This window comes from Gorilla gorilla, chromosome 17, assembly GCF_029281585.2.
Source record: "Gorilla gorilla gorilla isolate KB3781 chromosome 17, NHGRI_mGorGor1-v2.1_pri, whole genome shotgun sequence".
NCBI classification, from domain to species: Eukaryota; Metazoa; Chordata; class Mammalia; order Primates; family Hominidae; genus Gorilla; species Gorilla gorilla.
In genome coordinates this window covers 37,455,354-37,476,276 of record NC_073241.2, presented here as the reverse complement: position 1 = coordinate 37,476,276, position 20,923 = coordinate 37,455,354, and the positions used below count along the sequence as shown (strand labels likewise).

At 38.1% G+C, this 20,923-nt stretch overlaps 1 protein-coding gene across 21 annotated transcripts in view; it reads right to left on the bottom strand.

Annotated features, from left to right (window-relative positions):
• Nucleotides 1–505: 505 nt before the first annotated feature.
• The window catches only part of PTPN2 (protein tyrosine phosphatase non-receptor type 2), a 98,169-nt gene continuing 77,751 nt past the window's right edge, over nt 506–20,923 (bottom strand). For 10 of the 21 annotated variants that reach the window (XM_019014187.4, XM_019014189.4, XM_019014183.4 and 7 more), the window contains 2 exons: nt 17,610–17,791; nt 506–9,477 (listed from right to left, as the gene is read on the bottom strand). In XM_019014187.4, the coding sequence (XP_018869732.1) occupies nt 9,270–9,477; nt 17,610–17,791 (390 nt within the window). In that variant the 3' untranslated portion in view covers nt 506–9,269. The remainder of the gene's footprint in view (nt 9,478–17,609; nt 17,792–20,923) is intronic. The other 11 variants (XM_004059206.5, XM_004059207.5, XM_055368414.2 and 8 more) reach the window with 3 other exon arrangements.

Genomic DNA, 20,923 nt, shown 5'->3' with positions numbered 1-20,923 from the left:
ATGTCGACCTTAAGGCAATACCATTATCCATATTAATATTCTCCCAAGTAATAAAGGAATATCATAACTCTTCTATTATTGCTTTCACCTAACCTGTACTATTAAGGATAGAAAGACTATTGAAGGGCAACTATAAAAACCTTTTTTTTTTTTTTTTTTTTTTTTTGAGACGGGAGTTTTCACTCATTGCCCAGGCTGGAATGTAGTGGTGCGATTTTGGCTCACTGCAACCTCTGCCTCCTGGGTTCAAGTGATTCTCCTGCCTCAGCCTCCCAAGTAGCTGGGATTACAGGCGCCTGCTACCAGGCCTGGCTAATTTTTTTGTATTTTTAGTAGAGATGGAGTTTCGCCATGTTGGCCAGGCTGGTCTCGAACTCCTCATCTCAAGTGATCCACCCGCCTCGGCAGTATGTCAATTGCTTGTTACAGAAATTATAAACCCACAGGAAAATATTCATTATTCGAAGCAGAGCTGTCCTAAGATAATGCACACAAACCAACATAAGACTATTTAACAAAAATATTTAATGCTGCCAAAAAGTATAAAAATACAGTAGGAATGGCAGTACAATACAAAGTAATCTCTCCTAATTTATTTCTTGTACATCTTTCTACATTTCATACACTCATTAAAAACACTTAACACATCCAATTAAAGGTTCTGCAAAGTCTTCTGCTGGTGGGTGCTCTTCATCCCCTGGATGTAAAGTTTACTTTGTAAACAAACAACTGTGAGGCAATCTAGAGGGTTAGCGAGCCTCACTTTAGTTTCCGGAGTGGGCTTCAGGTCTTGCTTTGCACATCAATGGTTCAAAATTTATAGCTGCAGAATATTCTCAAGTCATGAATATTAGGTGTCTGTCAATCTTGGCCTAAAACATAAAATAAGAAGTCATCTATTCAATTCATATTTACCAAACACACAGACGAACATAGATGCACACAAACATAAAAGGACTAACAATGAACTGAAAAGGCGACCAAAAATCATTCCCACATGACACATTCAACCACACTAAGTGCTGCACTGTTATCTTAGGGTAAAACGGCTGGGGTGCTGGATTTCCAAACGATGGTGGTGTGACGCGGCCTCATGTGGAAGCGTCGTGACTTATATTCTTCTTCAAGAATTATGTGAATTCTTAAGGTCATCTTATTTTACTCAAGAAGTGACCTCTGTGTGATACCGACAGACAGACAGGTTTTAAAAATAATGTACCCACAAGAATTTAGCAAGACTTTATAGTATGTGCTAGACTTACCAATACTTTGGAATTCAATGCAAAAGTCTAATCCAATTTGGACCTCCACTGTGTAATACTGCTAAAAATATTATCAACATAACGTTTGAACATAAAGTTGGCCTATATTTTTAAATCACAGGTTGTTAGCAGATGCTTTTTGTCCTGAAGGATAATACTAACAATTATATCTACCGAAATGAAGTGACCCAATCTTAAGCTACTACTAATATAAAAGACATAATTGACAGATTTATTGTATTTTAATGCCATAAAGTAAAAATAAATGAGAATTCAAATAAGCAACAGATGGATGGAATGACTATTGTAAGGGCAGTTGAGTTTTTGATGTCACCTCCCAAACTTTGCAAGTAACTGAACTTTTTAGGAGGTCAATGGTACTTCCATTCTTCCCCCAACTCCCCTCAGTACCGCAAAACCTCCAAATCTAAGTACTTGTCAGTATTGTATCTTCACATATATATTAAGAAAAACGAAATACAAATCATATCCACACATTTAGTCAAAAACTCCCAAATGCTGAGAATTAGGCTACTCCCTTTAAAGACAGGGCACTTGGCATAATTGTACCAAGCACCTTGGTGTTCTGAACAGTCCTTTTCTTCTCTGATTATCCAACAGTGACGGAGAAATGTCAAGTCATCAAGAAAACATTCTCATTAGATAATGTGAGCCCAAAACTACTATGGATGTTTATTACATGAATCTTCAGAACGTGAACCAAAGTGGCTGAAGGTACTTTGTATTGATTCTGAGTGCTGCAAAATATGTTTTCCATGCATCCAGAAGTCTTTAAAATAAACAACTCAATTCAATCAAAGTGAATGAAATAATGATCTGCTTTAGAGAATACTCTGATGTTCTAGTATTTCTCTGTTGCAGTGGTAGTTCAAACTGGTGCACAAAGTTTTTTAAATGTGCTCCATTTAAAAACTAGAGAATTACTCTGGATTTTAACAGGTAGGAGTGGTTGTCTATTACTTTCCCACTTAAATATCTCATTTAAATATTCCATTAAAAACAGAGTCAGTGTAACATAAAAGAAAAAGTATGAGGTTTGGAGTTACTGGAAGTCTACAGATTGCAGAGTGAATCTCAGTTCTGTCATGTACTAGCTGTGCAATCTTGGGCAAGTTACTTATTCTTTGACTCAGTTTTCTCATCTGAATATAGGGAGAATGCTGTTTACCTAGAAGAGGTGTTACGTGGGTTAAATTTAGATTATGTATTTAAGCTGGTTGGCAGAATTTTAAGTGTTCACCATACCTCATGTCCTTCCCCAGTATTTTGTTACAGATACACTTACCAAGAATGAACTATCATTTGTAACAACTGAAGGACGGGGTTTTTAAAAATTCAAGTTATTATTTCTTTGTAAATATTATTCAGGGAGCGGGGGTAAGAAAATACGGTTAAATCATTGGGAGGCTTAATTGTTTTAAAGACTCTACTTGCAAGACTGAAAAGACAAATGGGCTCCATTTTAGAAAATTCTAATAGATTCACTTGAATCAATTTTTGCTATTTTTATTTAAAAAGGCAAAGGCAGGAGAAACGGGTTCAAATAAGTCAAATGAAACAAACGTGGTGCTTTCTGTGGAGACAGTGGCTCTGACACACCGCTTTATGCTAGAAAGGCGCAAGAGCTGGGTGGGTGTGGACAGAGGGTCCACTCCCAAGTCAGCTCTATGCCTGAGGCCACGAAAAGCCAAATTGCACCAAGAATAGGTTTTGCCACCAGATATCCACACTAATATTCTACTAAATTGAATTGAGGCTAATCAGAAACTTCTCTTAAGGTGCAAAGATGCCCTACAGATGACTTACCTAGGTTCCCTCTCCTGAATTAACTAAACTCAAAATAACTGAAGTTTTTAACAGCAGAAATTTGATGTATCAAGAGCAACCTGTGTCTGAAAAATATGCCAAATTAGAGCCACAATAAAGAATAACTTGATGCGTCTTTAAAAAATGGTCTGTATAAAGAAAAAAATTCCTGTGCAATTCTTGGAGCTCCTCAAAACATACTGTACAACGTAAAACCAGAAAGTCGTGAAGCAGTTTCTGTAACATCTTCACCAAATTGCATAATTCCCACCTTCCATTCTAAATTTAAAAAAATAAAGTAGGAAGAGTTCAAAAGTTTGAACTTTTCAAATTCTCCCAATGGATCGCCCAGAGAGGGGGGTCAGGGCTCTTTTTTTTTTTTTTTTTTTTTTTAAATAGAGTGGTGTTTCACCGTGTTGCCCAGGCTGGTCTCGAACCCCCGGGATCAAATGATTCTCCAGCCTCGGCCTCCCAAAGTACTGGGATTACAGGAGTGAGTTACCAAGCCAGGCCTGGTCAGGGCTCTTTGAAATGTTTTCCTTGTCAGACTGTTACCCTTTAGAGACAAGGCCTCACAAACCAAGTAAACACTTCTATCCATCACTCCTTACAGGCGATGGCTTCATGCTGGGCTAAATAGTATACAGCAGGAGAAAAGGCTCAGCAATGGCAGTGAGGAAAAATGCTCCCTTCCCTGAAGGACAATGAGTCTTTCCAGAACCCAGGAGCCAGGGGAGACAGCCCTAGGAGAAAGCACATGTACAGCATTGCTCAATGCTGTTCTTGGAGCAATCTGAATGTGCTAAATATTCAGAAAATTCCTGCTGCCGAGGGAAAAATAACCAAACTCATACTATTTTCCTAGAAGTTCTTACTTAAATAATACTACACAAAGAGGAGTGAAAAGCTTAAATTCTCAAATCTGGATGAACAACATAATGGCTGTATTGGGAGCAGGCACACAGAACATAGCCACTGAGTGTACGGTTTTGGAACTGGAGAGCTCTTGGTAGAGCAGGGATTGAGGAGTCCACACAATCTGAGCTGCTTTCCACCAAGGCATGTTACCCCTTATACATATTCACTGGAACAAAGACAGCTGTATTTTCTAGTATATCTGCACTTCTAGGGGCAGGTGGGATTACAGGAGTGAGTTACCAAGCCAGGCCCAGTCAGGGCTCTTGGCAATGCTGTCCCATAGACACTGCTTTGAAGATAGGTATAAGGGAAAGTGGAATTGAAACGAAACAAATGAACTGGGGAGAAGGATGAGTGGAACAGGTCAACTCCAGAGTAAACCATACAGGTGGTTTTTAAATCGTGAAAAAATACATTTCTATTCTTCAAAATTTTATTTATAAAATTCTAGGCCCCTACCATGTAAATACACCAAAGCCAAATAAGGGTTTCTTAAAAGTAAAAGAGACTTTATTAGTTGTTGATGTATCAATGGGAACACAGAACTGGCATTTCTGCTGTGCAGTTAGTTCTGCTATGCACTGTGCGTCCAGCACAGCCAGGCGAGGAAGGACCTCAGACATCTCCCCTGCAGGGTGCAACAGACTGAGAGCAATCTATGCCCCAGCTACACATCACTGAGAACCCATGTGTGCACCTGCTAGAAAAAAAGATAAACCAATGTTTACAGAACTGGAACTCCTGCCTGAACACAGAAAGAAATGGACTACATGCCTAATGACATTTGTCTTATAATAGACTACATTTTTAAAAAATATTTATAATCTTTAAAATATCTAATATATTTTTATATCTATTTTATATATCTGTATGTGTGTGTGTATATATATATGTATGTATATATGTATTATGAGAGACAGAGAGAGAGAGACAAATATATAGAGAGAGACAAGTCTCCTCTATTGCCCAGGCTGGAGTGCAATGGCTCCATCATAGTTCACTGCAGCCTCAAACTTCTGTGCTTATGTGATCCTCCTGCCTCTGCTTCTTGAGTAGCTGGGACTACAGGCACGTGCCAACATACCCAGATAAATTTTTCTTTTTTTTTTAAGTAGAGACCCAGGCTGATCTTGAACAAACTCCTGGGCTCAAGCAATCCTCCCACCTTGGCCTCCCAAAGTTCTGGGAATACAGGTGTGAGCTACTGTGACCAGCAAAGATCTCTTTAAACATGTGTATCTGAAAAGTAAAAATCAAGGCAGGCTAGATTTTTAAGTCTGTACAACAACCAGGCAGGCAATCTGGGAATGTAGGTACTCATTATGGTATACAATAGTCAACCAAAACACTTTTAATACCACCAGGTTCTGGTCTGGAATTAGATATGTAATTTAGTCAGGGATATTTTTTCTCAGAGGGAAATGAGTTGCAGTTGCAGTCTTCCTTTGATAATTATCTACTTCTAGGACATGTTACACATCTTGAGACTTTTCAAAGACAGCACCATAAAAGGATGGAGAAATGCCAGTTTCAGGCTAACAATACCTACTTCATAAAATTGTGTTGAGGATTAAGTAGGGTAATACGTAAAGAAAAAACACAGTGTCTGGCATACAGTAAACCATCAATAAATGGTGCTTTGAACTGACTGTTGAAAGCAAATGAGTTGATATAAAAACTGGAAGACCGTTTCATATCATAAACTGCTTTTTAAACCAATACACATTTTTCGATTCATACCACCAACTTTAGTTTAAGACAAAGAGGACAGGCACAAGTGCACATTAGCTTACAGTCAGAACCCCTTCTGCTGACATACCATTAAAAGAAAATGATTAACACATTTTTTTCTTCCTTTCTCTTTTCTTGTTCATTCCTTTGTAGAAATATTAAAACAATAATGAAATGGACTAAGAACATAAAAGGACCAAAAGACAGAAAACCTGACAAATGTATAAAGTCTCCTCTAACATAAGAAATGGTCTTTATATTGCTCTAAAGTCCTCCATGTGCTTATTACATGTTACTTTTCTTAACCCTTTAAGAATGCAGAAAATGGGTATTTTCATTTTTATATGGATACATTAAACATGGAGAATTATATTTTTACATTCTATATATGTGCAAGCATAGATAAAACTCAGTCATAGGCTAACATAAAATAAATACTTGGTTAACAGTGGAAAGGAATATATAACTTGGTGTAGCTAGAGAACATAGCATTAAACCAAAGGTTGCTGTCAATCTATTAGCAGAAATAGATATGAGTGGAAATGAACTAGATATGAATTTAAAACTCCTGAAAATAAACCTTTTTTTAATAATTTTTTCTTCCTTAACCTATTTAAGAAGCAACACCACCTCATTCAAGTCAAAGTATATATCTGACTCTTAAAATCTGTTAAAATTAGAAAATATTTAATATTATGAGGACCTAAGGATACAACAAGTTTTTTAAAGCTGTAGAACCCATCTAGAATTGCTAACTTTTTCCTCTGGCTGTTACCAGAGAAGGCAGCCACGTCTGTCTCTTTGACCAGCACACCTCATTCAATAAAAAGTCAGGACTTTTTATCATGGGCACAACACGATGTCATGTGTTTTCATGACATCCACCAAAAACTATTATTACTGGTAAAAACTGAACACTATTTAAAGCATCCACTGTCAATGCCCTTCTCAAGGATCTGCTCAGAGAAGGAAAGATGACTAACCTTAGAAGTGTACCAACAAGTGTTCATCACACTGAATGTGGTTTTAAAAATATATGCGACACCACCCAGAAGGACAGAAAGCATACAGAAAGCAAAGCGTAAGCCAGTGAAGCGCATTCAGCCAGCTGAGGGGTGAGGCACATCCTCTCTGGCACTGGCTTCCTCAAGTCTTCACCTGTGTACCGAAAGCAAGCCTAGTTTCAACTGGAAATGTCATAAGGTCTACCTGTATGTGACTTGCAGAGTAACATAAACATACTGTATTTAGCAAAGACAAACCAATGCAAACTGGAAAGAGGTTTTAAACCAATAACAACCTGAAATGTAAGGGTCTTGGATGCCTCAACACAGGTTTAATGCAGACAGACATAAAAAAATGTCCCTCTTACCTCCTCTCCATTTCAAGGTTACAGGACACAGTAATACTGAATCAGGACACAGGCACATGTTATATAAATCTTATTTAATATGTAGTACCACCTACATCCTGCTTTCATACTTTCAACATAATTTAACACATTCAAGGAGACTATGCAAATCAATTCAAAATATCTATCTATACCAATGGTTTTCAAACTTTTTTTTTTTTTTTTTTTTTGAGACGAAGTCTTGCTCTGTTGCCAGGCTGGAGTGCAGTGGTGCAATCTCGGCTCACTGCAACCTCTGCCTCCCGGGTTCAAGTGATTCTCCTGCCTTAGCCTCCCAAGGAGCTGGGACTACAGGCATGCACCACCACGCCCAGCTAATTTTTGTATTTTTAGTAAAGAAGGGATTTCACCATGTTGGCCAGGACAGTCTCGATCTCTTGACCTCGTGATCCGCCTGCCTTGGCCTTCCGAAGTGCTGGGATTACAAGCGTGAGCCACCACACCCGGCCCAAACTGTTTTTTTTGTTTGTTTCTTTTGAGATGGAGTCTCGCTCTGTCGCCCTGGCTGGAGTGCAGTGACGTGATCTCAGCTCACTGCAACCTCCATCTCCTGAGTTCAAGCAATTCTCCTACCTCAGCCTCCTGAGTAGCTGAGATTACAGGTGCCCTCCACCATGCCCAGCTAATTTTTGCATTTTTAGTAGAGATGGCGTTTCACCACATTGGCCAGGCTGGTCTTGAACTCCTGACCTCAGGTGATCTGCCCACTTCAGCCTCCCAAAGTGCTGGGATTACAGGCGTGAGCCACCGCGCCTGACCAAACTGTTTTTAAATGATAACTGCCCCCTTTAAAATACTTAAGCCTTATGCAGAAATCTTATGTGGCATATAAACAGACAAGGCAGAGATGCTGTGGTTGAAAGTAACCTCTTGACCCACCTGGACATCCAATGAGCATAGTTTGAAAACCACTGAAATAAGGTATGCTATCCATGCCTCCTAGCAATTAAATTTATAACAACAATTTCAAGTTTAAGTAAGACAAATTAAACACTGAATGGAATGTCGAAATCTGAGGAAAGCTAGCATTCAAATGAGCAGTTAAATTCATTAAACAGTTTGCTTTAAAAAATATTCATTAAGAAGTTAAAATGACAATGTAAGGTTTGCATATAATCATACTATTTATTGAAGTAGAAAGAAACTGAAGTGTTTACTTCAAAACTTCAGTCTAGTAAACTGAAATTATGAATCATAAAATGCTGCTTCTTACTTTTGCTTCCTAAATCATAATCTACCCCAACTACATTGAAATTTTCATGAAAAATAAACATATCAATAATGGGATTTACAGAAACCAATTTCTTTACAAAGTCTTGACCAACTGTTTACCTGACTATCCCAGTAAGGAGAATTTTCCTTCAAAGATATTTTTAGGAAAAACTTTTGTTTCTTTGTTTGCTTTTCTTTTTAAAATGGGGAAAACTGTAAAACATAAAAGAAATGCAATATATAGTAGAAATTGCTTATTCCGACTTCTAACTGCTCATATCAAACTTCTCTTTAGAAAAATGGAAAATGTATCCAGTACAATTGAATCGACATACAATTTATTTTTTTAGTAACAGATTTTTCAAATTGAGCTCTTAAAAAGTACAGTTAACTACAAAAGATTAAATAGATACTTATAAAATATATTTACCCTGAAATGCTTTAGAAGTGTTGATGCCCATGTCAAAGTACATTATACATTACACACATTATTTAAATGTCATTTTCTTTCCAATAATGTAGATAAAACCACAATATTTATTGCTTGTATCAAGTGCAGGTTAAAATCCAGATAGCCTCCAAAAGCAAATCCTGTGATAAAGGATTTCTCAATGTTGGTCAGGTGAAATACTGTTTGACATGTATGAATACAGTTGCAAAATTTACCAGTTTTTAACAAACATGAATGTCTTTATTTTAGACAGCCATTTACAGTTTGGGGTTCGGAGGAACCTGCAGTCAAGAGTCCTGAGATGTTGGGCTTGTGACTGTAAATATCACTTATCTGGTTGATGTCTATTCTACTGCACCGTTTTTGGGATATGAGGTGTTTGCTGCAGACAAACCCCTATGATTAATGTAGCACTGTCAGCTACTAGTGCAGAAGCTTGCTGGGCAAAATTAATTGTTTATAGGGCATTTTGCTGAAAAAACAGTGTCCAGCCAACAAAAGCGCCAACCAAAATGACTGACATAAACCCCATCTTAGTGAGAATAGGTTGCCAATATAACCACCTTTTTCTTTTTCGTTCATTCTCATTTAGCCTCTGTTTCATCTGCTGCACCTTCTGAGCTGTGGTGGCCTTTCTGTCCTCTCGAATACGTTTCCGTAGAGCACTATGAGGAAATAAAAACAAGTAAAAGGAAGTGCACACAGAGCAGGACTTGAGTACTCTAACACAGAGGACCTAGGCGCAAATAAAACCATCCACATAGTTTTCACCCTATTTGAACACTGGAATAATGAGGGGAAAAGCCTCAATATTCTTTTTTTTTGAGACAGCGTCTTGCTCTGTCACCCAGCCTGGAGTACAGTGGTACAATCTTGGTTCATTGCAACCTCTGCCTCCCACGCTCAAGTGATTCTCGTGCCTCAGCCTCCCAAGTAACTGAGACTGCAGGCGTGCACCACTATGCCAGCTAATTTTTTGTATTTTTAGTAGAGACAGGGTTTTGCCATGTTGGCCAGGCTGGTCTTGAACTCCTGACCTCAAGCAATTCACCCGCCTTGGCCTCCCAAAGTCCTGAGATTACAGGTGTGAGCCACGGCGCCCGGCCAAGAAAAGCCTCAATATTCTTTAATGATTCAGAGATGTACCTTGACAACCATTCCTGGTACAGTTTTATATTGATAACTGCTTTTAGTGGGATCTGAAAATAAGCAAGGTACTTTCTTGACACGTGAATTGATGACTGTTAGTTTTCTTTCCTTCCTTGTTAACTAGTCAGCAGGAGCAGGAGTGGGAAGACAAGGGGGTACCGCTTGCATCTGATCCCATTTCCTGGTCACGTTTGATGGTTAAGGCTCTTATAAAAGCTAGCTATTTAATATTTCCATGAATATTCTGTTGTGGGAGCACTTATTCTTTTATTTGACCATACACATTTCTACCTCCCATTTTCATAGTCAATACAGAAATTTTTTTTGAGGGGGGGAGGCGGGGTGGATGGAGTCTTGTTCTGTTGCCCAGGCTGGAGTGCAGTGGCATGATCTTGGCTCACTGCAACCTCCGCCTTCCGGGTTCAAGCAATTCTTCTGCCTCAGCCTCCCAAGTAGCTGGAATTACAGACGTGCACCACCACGCCTGGCTAATTTTTTTGTATTTTTAGTGAGATGATGTTTCACCATGTTAGCCAGGCTGGTCTTGAACTCCTGATCTCAAGTGATCCACCCACCTCAGCCTCCCAAAGTGCTGGGATTACAGGTGTGAGCCACGGCGCCCGGCCAAGAAAAGCCTCAATATTCTTTAATGATTCAGAGATGTACCTTGACAACCATTCCTGGTACAGTTTTATATTGATAACTGCTTTTAGTGGGATCTGAAAATAAGCAAGGTACTTTCTTGACACGTGAATTGATGACTGTTAGTTTTCTTTCCTTCCTTGTTAACTAGTCAGCAGGAGCAGGAGTGGGAAGACAAGGGGGTACCGCTTGCATCTGATCCCATTTCCTGGTCACGTTTGATGGTTAAGGCTCTTATAAAAGCTAGCTATTTAATATTTCCATGAATATTCTGTTGTGGGAGCACTTATTCTTTTATTTGACCATACACATTTCTACCTCCCATTTTCATAGTCAATACAGAAATTTTTTTTGAGGGGGGGAGGCGGGGTGGATGGAGTCTTGTTCTGTTGCCCAGGCTGGAGTGCAGTGGCATGATCTTGGCTCACTGCAACCTCCGCCTTCCGGGTTCAAGCAATTCTTCTGCCTCAGCCTCCCAAGTAGCTGGAATTACAGACGTGCACCACCACGCCTGGCTAATTTTTTTGTATTTTTAGTGAGATGATGTTTCACCATGTTAGCCAGGCTGGTCTTGAACTCCTGATCTCAAGTGATCCACCCACCTCAGCCTCCCAAAGTGCTGGGATTACAGGCATGAGCCACTGTGTCTGGTCTCAGAAATTTTGTTTCAGTGGAAGGTCTCTGACTCTCAAGATACTTAGTTCTGGTTCTATATAAATAATAATGCCATCCAGCTACTCAGGAGGATGGCTTAAGCCCAGGAATTCAAGTCCAGCTTGTGCAATATAGCAAGTCTTGCCTCTCTATAAAAGCACACACACAAAAACAAAAAAACAGCCAATGGCAACATATAGGTTACTATTTCTTCCATTCCCTCTTTTCACTTTTCTGTATTACAGCAAAGGCCTAACCAACTTCCCTGCCCTCAAATTAAATATTATTGCCATGGTAATTTTTCTAGAGCATACCCCTGGACATGTAGCTTGATTTAAAATCTTTTTTTTTTTTTTTTTTGTTACCGGGCCTAGTGCACGATGGTGCTTAAAAATCTCAAATGCCTCTTCAATGTCTCCTACATTGAGACTACCTTTTTCCTGGCCAAGACGTTTAACCTGAATTTAACTATGATAAATAGTGATTAAAGAAATGCATTGTATGAGGCATTCTAAAAGATATCTGGCCTAGAAGCTTCAAAAATAAAAATGTCAAGCAAGGAAGAAAAAGGCAGGGAACAGTTCCAGATTAAAGGAGACCAAAGAATCACATCAACTAAATATAGTATCAATCTTTGATTAATCTTGAAATATTTTTTAAACAGCTACAGAAGTTGGGATCAGGAAAATGTTCTAAAATTAGATCGTGGTGCCAGCTACACAATTTGGTAAATATATTAAAAGTCACTGAATTGTATACTTTAAATGAGTAAACTTTATGGTATATAAATTATATTTCCATAAAACTTTATTAAAAAAGCTATATGGTGAATCTTTCAGACAAGAGAAATCTGAATTGAACTATGTATTAGAATATTTTAATCAATGTTACACTTCTTTGGCATACTGGAACCTTCTCTCCTCAAGAGATTGTTAGTGGGAATGTAAAATGGTTCAGCTGCCACAGAAAACAGTTTGACAGCTCCTCAAAAAGTTAAACATAGAGTTACCATATGACCTAGCAATTCCACTCCTAGATATGTACCCAAGAGAACTGAGAACACATGTCCATGCAAACGCTTGCCAATATTCTTCTGCTATGCAGAACTTTGTTCTTGCCGTTTTTTTGCTGTTCTCCAAATTTGTTCCCCACTAAAATAGAAACCTTCCCTTCTCTCCTGTCCTCTCATTTCAGTACTACTCTTCAATTATCTTGCTCCACCCCCTCTAGCCCTTCTATTCTTACGGCATTTAATTTGAAGTAATTTATAATTTACTAATAATGTGCTAACTTGGGTACTTGTTTTATCTTCATAACATATTCTGCAACTTGAGGACAGACTGGGTTTTGCTATCTTTGTTCATCTTATGGTGCTTTCTCATGTCTTTTTCACTTTTTGTTATCATATATACAGGTAACCCTGGCTGTCTGAACTCCATCTGAATATCTGCTATAATGACTTGCAAAAATTCTTACTCAGAATTCACTCTCTGAATTGAAAATTCACTATCACAAATATGCATGTACCTGTTAGTGAAAACATTTGTGTTCAAGTGTAGGCAAAATATGTATAAAAACAGAGAGGGGGTTAGCCTCCCATGGGCCCTTTATTAGCTTTTGCCAGGAGCCTGGGGGTATCGTTAACAAGGTTCCAATTTAGATATAATCTTTAACATATTATTTCATTTTTTATTTTCATTGCGGTATAGAAGGCAATTATAATTTGTATCTAGTATTTTGTCATTTACCATACAAGCCCAATAATGAGTCCCTTAAGTGTTATATGATTACATAATTAGTGCTTTAAATGCTACATAGGAGTTTAAAAGGTTTTGTACTATATTTGGGGGAACTGGTTATGCTTTCTGGTTGGGCTGACAACACACTATTTTTCTCATTTAAAAGAATGGAACAGAGGTTTCTGCTTTCCAAAAGTGCACTATATAATTCAGGAATGGACTAGAGACAAATACCAAGGCATGCCTGTATCTAATTTAAGAACACAATTCCAGAGAATGACAAGACTACTCTCGATTTGTGATAAAATCTTTTCTTCCTTAGTGGGGCCTAAAGAAATTATGTCTGTGTAATGACTTGCCAAGTGGGACCTGCCCAGGTTTTCCCGTATATTTATGCAATTTAGGATATTAACCAATGGGAATGCCTCCTGTGGACCCTTGCCCATGGAAGACCATGTGGCGTGATTATAGCTCCCTGCAGCCTCAACCTCTTGGGCTCAAGCAATCCTCCCACCTCAGCCTCCCTTGAGACTACAGGCAGGTCCCACCACATCTGGCTGATTTTTGTATTTTTTGTGGAGACAGGATTTGCCATGTTGCGCAGGCTGGTCTTAAACTGCTAGGCTCAAGTGATCCACCCGCCTCAGCCTCCCCAAGTGTTGGGATTACAGGCATGAGCCACTCTGCCTGCCCCAGACTTTTCGTATGTCCAAGTTGTTTCTCACTCTCAGTGATCTGGGTTTCTGGGTTGAACTGTAATTGAGAATACTGGCTTTCAAATTCAGACTGCAACCTACAGTAAGAAATAGCATCACAACAGAGTAACCTCACACACACACTTACATAGGTACACAATTTATATGTAAATATATGGAACTTATACATCACACATACATATATAAAAACAGGTTAAAATTCTTCTTTAAGTTCAGGGGTACGTACGTGTGCAGGCTTGTTACATAAGCTTGAAACTTGTGTCATGGAGGTTTGTTGTACAGATTATTTCATCACCCAGGTATTAAGCCTAGTACCCATTAGTTATTTTTCCTGATTGTCCCCCTCCTCCCACCCTCCATCCTCCGACAGGCCCCCAGTGTTGTTCCCCTCTATGTGTCCATGTGTTCTCATCATTTAGCTCTCAATTGTTAGTAAGAACATGGGGTATTTGGTCTTCTGTTCCTGCATTAGTTTTGCTAAGGATAATGGCCTCCAGCTCCATCCAAGCCCCTACAAAGGACATGATCTCGTTCTTTATTATGGATGCATAGTATTCCATGTTGTATATGTACATTTTCTTTATGCAGTCTATCACTGATAGGCATTTAGATTGATTCCATGTCTTTTCTATGGTGAATAGTGCTGCAATCAACATACGCGTGTGTTTACATCTTTACAGTACACAATGATTTATATTCTTTTGGGTGTATACCCAGTAACGAGATTACTGGGTTGAATGGTATTTCTGTTTTTAGGTCTTTGAGGAATCATCACACTGTCTTCCACAATAGTTGAACTAATTTATACTCCCACCAACAGTGTTTAAGCATTCCTTTTTCTCCACAACCTCGCCAGCATCTGTTAAATTCATGTTATTATTTGTGATATGCTGATAATTTCTATTTTATTCTATTTTCTTCTTTAAAAAATGTTTATAATCCAATAAACTTCACGACTATGTGATTTGACCTTCAATTTGAAAAACACTGCTTTGGAGGATATTCAACAATGAAAATGAATAAATGAAAGTACTGTGTTCTATTTCTTTTGAAAGTTGAAATTCTGGCCAGGTGTGGTGGCTCATGTCTGTAATCCCAGCACTTTGGGAGGCTGAGGCGGGAGGATCACAAGGTCAGGAGTTCGAGACCAGCCTGGCCAACATGGTGAAACCCTGCCTCTACTAAAAATACAAAAATTAGCTGGGTGTAGTGGCGGGGGCCTGTAATCCCAGCTACTTGGGAGGCTAAGGCAGGAGAAGTGCTTGAACCCGGGAGGTGGAGGTTGCAGTGAGCCAAGACTGCTGCGCCACTGCACTTCAGCCTGGGTGACAGAGCAAGACTCCGTCTCAGGAAAAAAAAAAAAAAAGAAAGTTGAAATTCTTTTGATAAGACTTTTATTAGGATCTTTAATGCAAAGCTATCTATAGGTATTAAAAATTACTGGGACTGATTAAAAAATAAAACTGTTCAGAGTAACCTTTATTTCACACCCTGATCCTATGCTCTTCTTTTACATTTCTTTTTTTTTTTTTTTTGAGATAGAGTCTTGCTCTGTTGCCCAGTCTGGAGTGTAGTGGTATGATCTCGGCTCACTGCAACCTCCTGGGTTCAAGCAATTCTCCCACCTCAGCCTCCCAAGTAGCTGGGACAACAGGCGTTAATGCCTGTTTAATTTTTGTATTTTAAAATTCGTATGTCCAAGTTGTTTCTCACTCTCAGTGCCTGGTTAACTTTTGTATTTTCAGCAGAGATGGGGTTTCACCATGTTGGCCAGGCTGGTCTCAAACTCCTGACCTCAAGTGATCCACCTGCCTTGACCTCCCACAGCACTGAGATGACAAGCGTGAGCCACCACGCCCAGCCTCCTCTTTTTTATTTCTGTAACCTTGTTTTTGTAATCAGACTTCTCCGCTTAGAATTCTGACTTTTCTGTTGGGACTCTCTGCTTTCAAACATGCACCAGTCTCATTTATCAGACAGGGAAGGAAAAAAGGGAAAGAAGAAAACACTGCCACCACATGCAAAAACATGTACAGGCACATAAACACACACACAGACCCCATAAAACAGTCTTCTGCAATCACTCTATAACTCCTTAGAGTTATAGACTCTAGAGTGGTTTTAGTAGTCTCCTCTGTATTTGCAAGCTTGTATGAGTGATTTAACTCACTAGGATTAACATGGTTGTTCTGAATCTTTGTAGATTAAAACTCAACACTTTTGAAATACTAAGAATGCCATTTTCAGTCATCAAGCCTGTTTTTCATTTAATTCTGCAGATAGTACTAGATAAAAGGGGGAAAAAAGCAATAACACTAGGAATCTGAAAGCCTTATTACTGAAAAAGCTAAAGTAACTTAAAACTATTATTTCCTGATTTAAAGATATTCTATTTAAGATGAAAAAAGGAACCAAAAAAATTATGCTTTCTCTTGCAGTCTAAAACTACTGAAGTCAAAAATTGGGAATAACATTACTAAATCATCATAAACTCTTCCACAATAATATATAATAATACATGTATTATATATTGGAATATGTTAGCATTTATAAAATTTCAGGTGTTTAATTTTTATATTAGGAAAATAAAGCAGTAAAGCTATAATGTATGGCAGACTTTGACTATTTTCATTCCAATCTAACAAATATAACCACAAGATAAAATTCCCCATGATAAGAAGTATATTTGGCAAAAAGAGAAGAAGAAAAGTTATTCAGAGATGCAGGAGAGAGGAAAGAAAAACCTCATTCACTTTGCTATGTGACTTATACCAGGTTATCAGCTTCCTAATCTGTGAGAGACAGTCTTAGAAATGTAGTTGTAATTTAAAATTCTGAATAGATGCCACATTCATATGGATTTTTAAAAAACGCCTTTTTCTTTCTCCAGTAATGCAATTAAGCTTACATGTTTAAATGTTTTATTAAAGGCATATTATCAGTTACATTATAATTATAGTACAAATGGCAGGTATTCATACTACTTATTTTCTGTACCATACCATATATTTTAGCAGCCAATTATATTAACTTTTACACTCAATCATTATTGTTTTAAAGGATTTTTGAACTGGTTTCTAAGTATTGGCTGAAAGCTCCTTAAGAACACCTTTGTCATCATATACTAAATACCCTCAGGTAAGAAATAAAGGTTATATTAATTTGGCTGGGCACGGTGGCTCATGCCTGTAATCTCAGCACTTTGGGAGGCTGAGGCGGGTGGATGACCTGAGGTCAGGAGTTCAAGACCAGCCTTGTTAACATGGTGAAACCCTCTCTCTACTAAAAATACAAAAATTAGCTGGACATGGTGGTGGGCGCCTGTAATCCCAGCTACACGGGAGGGCTGAGGCAGGAGAATCGCTTGAACCCAGGAGGTGGAGCAGCTAAGGTTGTGCCACTGCACTCCAGCCTGGGTGACAGAGAAAAAAAAGGTTATATTAATTCAATAAAAAAAGGGCCTATATTATTTCATATATCATATCCACATAATTATTTATTATTATTATTTATGAGACAGGGTCTTGCTTTGTCACCCAGGTGGGAGTGCAGTGGTGGTATCTCAGCTCACTGCAACCTCGACCTCCCCGGCTCAAGTGATCCTCCCACTTCAGTCTCCTGAGTGGCTGGGACCACAGGCTCACATCACCACACCTGGCTAATTTTGTTTATTTTCTGTAGAGATAAGGTCTCACTATGTTGCCCAGGCTGGTTTCAAACTCCTAGACTCAAGTCATCTTCCCTCCTTGGCCTCCCAAAGTGTTGGGATTACAGGCGTGATTGTATTTTCCTAACATAAAAATTACATACCTGAAATCCTATGGCACCTGGTCCCATAAAATTTATTTTTAAAATAAAAAAGCCTCATCTTTCAGCCTGTAGTTATAGAAAGCTTACCTCTCACTGTTCTCCTCCATTGTATCTTGCATTTTAGAGGAAAGTCCTGTACATCGGTCACCTGTCAGTTTTTCTTCTTCTAGACCTATTCTGTTCCCATTGTATTTTTCAGTCATTATTTTGTTTGGTGAATGATCAAAGGCAGGAGATAAGTCTTCCTTAGAAAGTTCTTTCCATCGTTTCTAGGTAGGGAAGAGAAATGAAAAACAAATGCAAACATTAAAAATTTATTTTCCTTAAATAAAAAAATTTATGAATTAAAATCCTATATTCAAGTTAAGAAAACCCAATGATGCTAAAAGATGAGTGAAAAAGAAAAAGGCATTTTGCCATACCGTAGCTTGTAACAACTATGCTTATTTTAATTTCAAAATTTTATAATAAAGCATTTAGTATTTATGTACATGAGTATATAGTTGAATATAATAATCTTAATAAAATCTTGTGGACTTTTACCTATTGAGACAAACTATACTGGGACCACACTCAACTATTAGTCACAGTAATATAATTTTAATATTGGTATCCAGATCCATGAAACTCGACAGCACACTGAACACATTCAATGCAAAGAGGTCCTCTCTCCAAGGTACATTATAATAAAGCCATCAAAAGTCAGACATAGAGAATTCTAAAAGCAGCAAGAGAAAAGGATCAAGTCACATGTAAGGGAACCTGGCAGGTTGCTATCAACAGATTTCTCAGAAAACCTGTACACGCCAAGAAAGAACAGACTGTAGAGAATGGGATAATATATTCAAAGTGCTGAAAGATAACAACTACTAGCAAAGCTATCTTTCAGAAATGAAAGAAAAATGGAGTCTTTCCCAGACAAGCAAAAGCTGCAAGAATTTATTACCACTAGACTAGCCTTACAAGAAATGCTTAAGGGAGCTGCTTCGACTGGAAGCAAAAGTATAATTACTATCATGAAAATATATGAAAATATAATCTCACTGACAGAGGTAAATTAATTACCAAATTCAGAAAACTCCATTGCTGTAACTGTGGAATATAATCTTTCAAATCTCCATTATGAAGGTTAAAAGTAAAAAATGGTTAATGGTAACTACAGCTACAAGTTGTTAAGGACCACACAATATAAAAAGATGTAAATTAAGCAACAAAATTATAAGTTGTGGGGGGAGGGTAAAAGCCAAAAATATTTTATGAGACCAAGGTTAAGTTATTATCAGCTTAAAACACTCTAACTATAAGATGTTTAATGTAAGCCCCATAGTAACCACAAGAAAAAAAGTAACTACAGCAGACACACAAATGAGAAAGAGAAATAAATCAAAGCTTATCACTACAGAAAATCACCAAACCACAAAGGTAAACAATGAGAGAGAAAGAAAGGAATAAAGAATATGAAAAGCAAACAGAAAACAATTAACAAAATGGCAGGTATAAGTCCTTATCTATCAATAATACCCTTGAATGTAAATAGATTAAATACTTCAATGAAAAGATACAGTGGCTGAATGGATGAAAAAACAAAAAACAAAATCCAGCTCTATGTTGCCTACAAGACACTCACTTCACCTGTAAGGACACACTAAGACTGAAAGTGAAGGGATGAGAAATGATACTCCATGCAAATTAAAACCAAAAAGAGAAGAGGAGTAGCTATACTTTGATAAAATAGACTTTAGGTCAAAAATTGTAAAAAGAAACAAAGGTCAAACGGGTCAGTTCAGCAGGAGGATGTAATGATTTTAAATATGCACACAACACTGGTGCACACAAATATATGAAGCAAATATTATTAGATCTAAAGGGAGACATAGACTGCAATACAATAATAGCAGGAGAACACTACATCCCACTTTCAGCAATGGACAGATCATCCAGACATAAAATCAACAAAAAAACACTGGATTTAAACTGCACTCTAAGCCAAATGGACCTAACACACATTTACAGAACATTCCCTCCAACAGCCACAGAATACACATTTTTCTCATCAGCACATGGAACATTCTCCATGCTGGACCATATGTTAGGCCACAAAACAAGTCTCAACAAATTAAAAAAAGAAAAAAATCACAATCAGGCCAGGCGGGTGGCTCACACCCAAGAACTTTGGGAGGTAGAGGCTGGAGGATCACCTGAGGTGAGGAGTTTGAGACCAGCCTGGCCAACATGGTGAAACCCCGTCTCTACCATAAATTAGCCAGGAGTGGTGGCGGGCACCTGTAATTCCAGGTATTTGGGAAGCTGAGGCATAAGAATCACTTGAACCCGGGAGGCGGAGGTTGCACTGAGCCAAAATCATGCCACTGCACTCCAGTCTAGGGGTCAGAGTGAAACTGTCTCAAAAAAAAAAAAAAGAAAAAAAAAAAAGAAAAAGAAAGTTCTCAAATAAACAACCTGATGTACCTCAAGGAACTAGAAAATAATAAACTAAACCCAAAATTAGCAGAACAAAGAAAATAATAAAGACCAGAAGAATGGAAATAAAGTGACCAAAAAAAAGAAACGAAAGATCAACAAAACCAAGGATCATTTTTTTGAAAAGGCAAACAAAATCAACAAACCTATAGCAGACTAAGAAAAAAAAAGACTCAAATCAGAGATGAAAAAGGAGATATTACAACTAATACCATAAACGAAGTATTGTAAGAGACTATTATAAACAACTGTATGCCAACAAATTGAAAAGCCTAGAGGAAATGGCTAAATTCTTAGACACACACGAACTATCAAAACGGAACCATGAAGACATAGAAAACCTGAACTGACCAATAAAGAGTGAGATTAAATCAGTAATAAAACGTCTCCCATCAAAGAAAAGCCCAGGACTTGATGGCTTCATGGCTGAATTCTAACAAACATTTAAATAATACTAATTCCTTTCACACTATTCAAAAAACTGAAGAGGGAAATCTTCCAAAATCATTCTGTAAGGCCAGCATTACCCTGATACCAAAACCAGACAAGGACACAACAAAAAAGAAAACTACAGGCCAATATCCTTGATGAATATGGATGCAAAAATCCTGAATGAAATAATACCAAATTGAATTCAACAGTATATTAAAAACATCATTTACCATGACCAAGTGGGATTCATCCAAGGGATGAAAGGATGGTTCAACATATGCAAATCCATAAACATGATCTATCAAAAATCAACAGAATCAAGGACAAGAACCATATGATCATTTCAATAGATGCAGAAAAACCATTTGATAAAATTCAACATAGCGGCTGGGCATGGTGGTTCATGCCTGTAATCCCAGCACTTTGGGAGGCTGAGGCGGGTGAATCACTTGAGGTCAGGCATTTGGGACTGGTCTGGCCAACATGGT